Here is an 898-nt window from a genome sequence, read left to right as displayed (position 1 = left end):
AATCACATAATTTCAAGATATGTTAACATCTCAATAATTAATCCATTTTATATATAGAGAAATGATAATATAATAATAAAAAAAGGAGCATCAACTTGTTGTAAATGGCAAGTTGAGTAAAATATTTTAATTATAAAACTGTGTCTTATATTTTGTTCTTCATGTCTTCTTTATTCAATATATTTTGTCATGAAGTAAACCATCGTGATCACTTGATTAATTTTAGTCTAATTAATTCATTATACTTTTCCTTCCCTATTTATAAATGCCATTAATCTCTTGCATGTAACAATTCATTTCCGAAATGGCTATGCATAGTACTCATAGGGTTACAATAATAAGTGTTGTTTTGTTTGTTTTATTGGGTTTGGTTATTGGTACTTATGCCTCTAGAGCTCTCTTTGATAGTATTGGTAGTGGTTGTTCGGACCGCAACAGCTATGGAAGTGTAACAAAAAATATTGATGGATGCAAAATTGTAGTCGAAAAAGGCGGTGGTGCTATTCGAGATGAGAATGGTGGTGGTACTATTAATGGAGATGATTTTGGAGGAGAAAATCGTGGCGGGGATGATGATAATGGAGGAAATAATAATGGTGGTGGCGGAGATGAAAGTAGAGAAGAAAATGGTGATGGTAACGAAAATGATAGCGGACAAAATAATAGTAATGGCGCAAAGTATGGTGGAGGAGAAAACAGTAATGGTGGTGATGGTGACGGAGATGATGATGGACAAAATAGTAGTAATGGCGGAGATGATGCTGGAGGAGAAAACAGTAATGGTGATGAAGATGATCATGGACAAAATAATGGCGGTGATGGAGAAGAAAATGGTGATAGTAGCTATGCTGCTAAAGATGAACTTGAAAGTGGATATAGAGGTGGTGCTGGGCAGTAG

At 34.7% G+C, this 898-nt stretch overlaps 1 protein-coding gene across 1 annotated transcript; it reads left to right on the top strand.

Moving 5' to 3' along the window:
- The first annotated feature begins 304 nt into the window (after positions 1–304).
- On the top strand, positions 305–898 carry LOC115718085 (uncharacterized). The gene has a single exon (XM_030647048.2). The coding sequence runs from the start codon at positions 305–307 to the stop codon at positions 896–898; it is 594 nt and encodes a 197-aa protein (XP_030502908.2).

The sequence above is a fragment of the Cannabis sativa genome, chromosome 5 (genome assembly GCF_029168945.1).
Source record: "Cannabis sativa cultivar Pink pepper isolate KNU-18-1 chromosome 5, ASM2916894v1, whole genome shotgun sequence".
Classification (NCBI taxonomy): domain Eukaryota; kingdom Viridiplantae; phylum Streptophyta; class Magnoliopsida; order Rosales; family Cannabaceae; genus Cannabis; species Cannabis sativa.
Note: the sequence above shows the minus strand (reverse complement) of the source record. Positions and strands in the feature narration are given on the sequence as shown.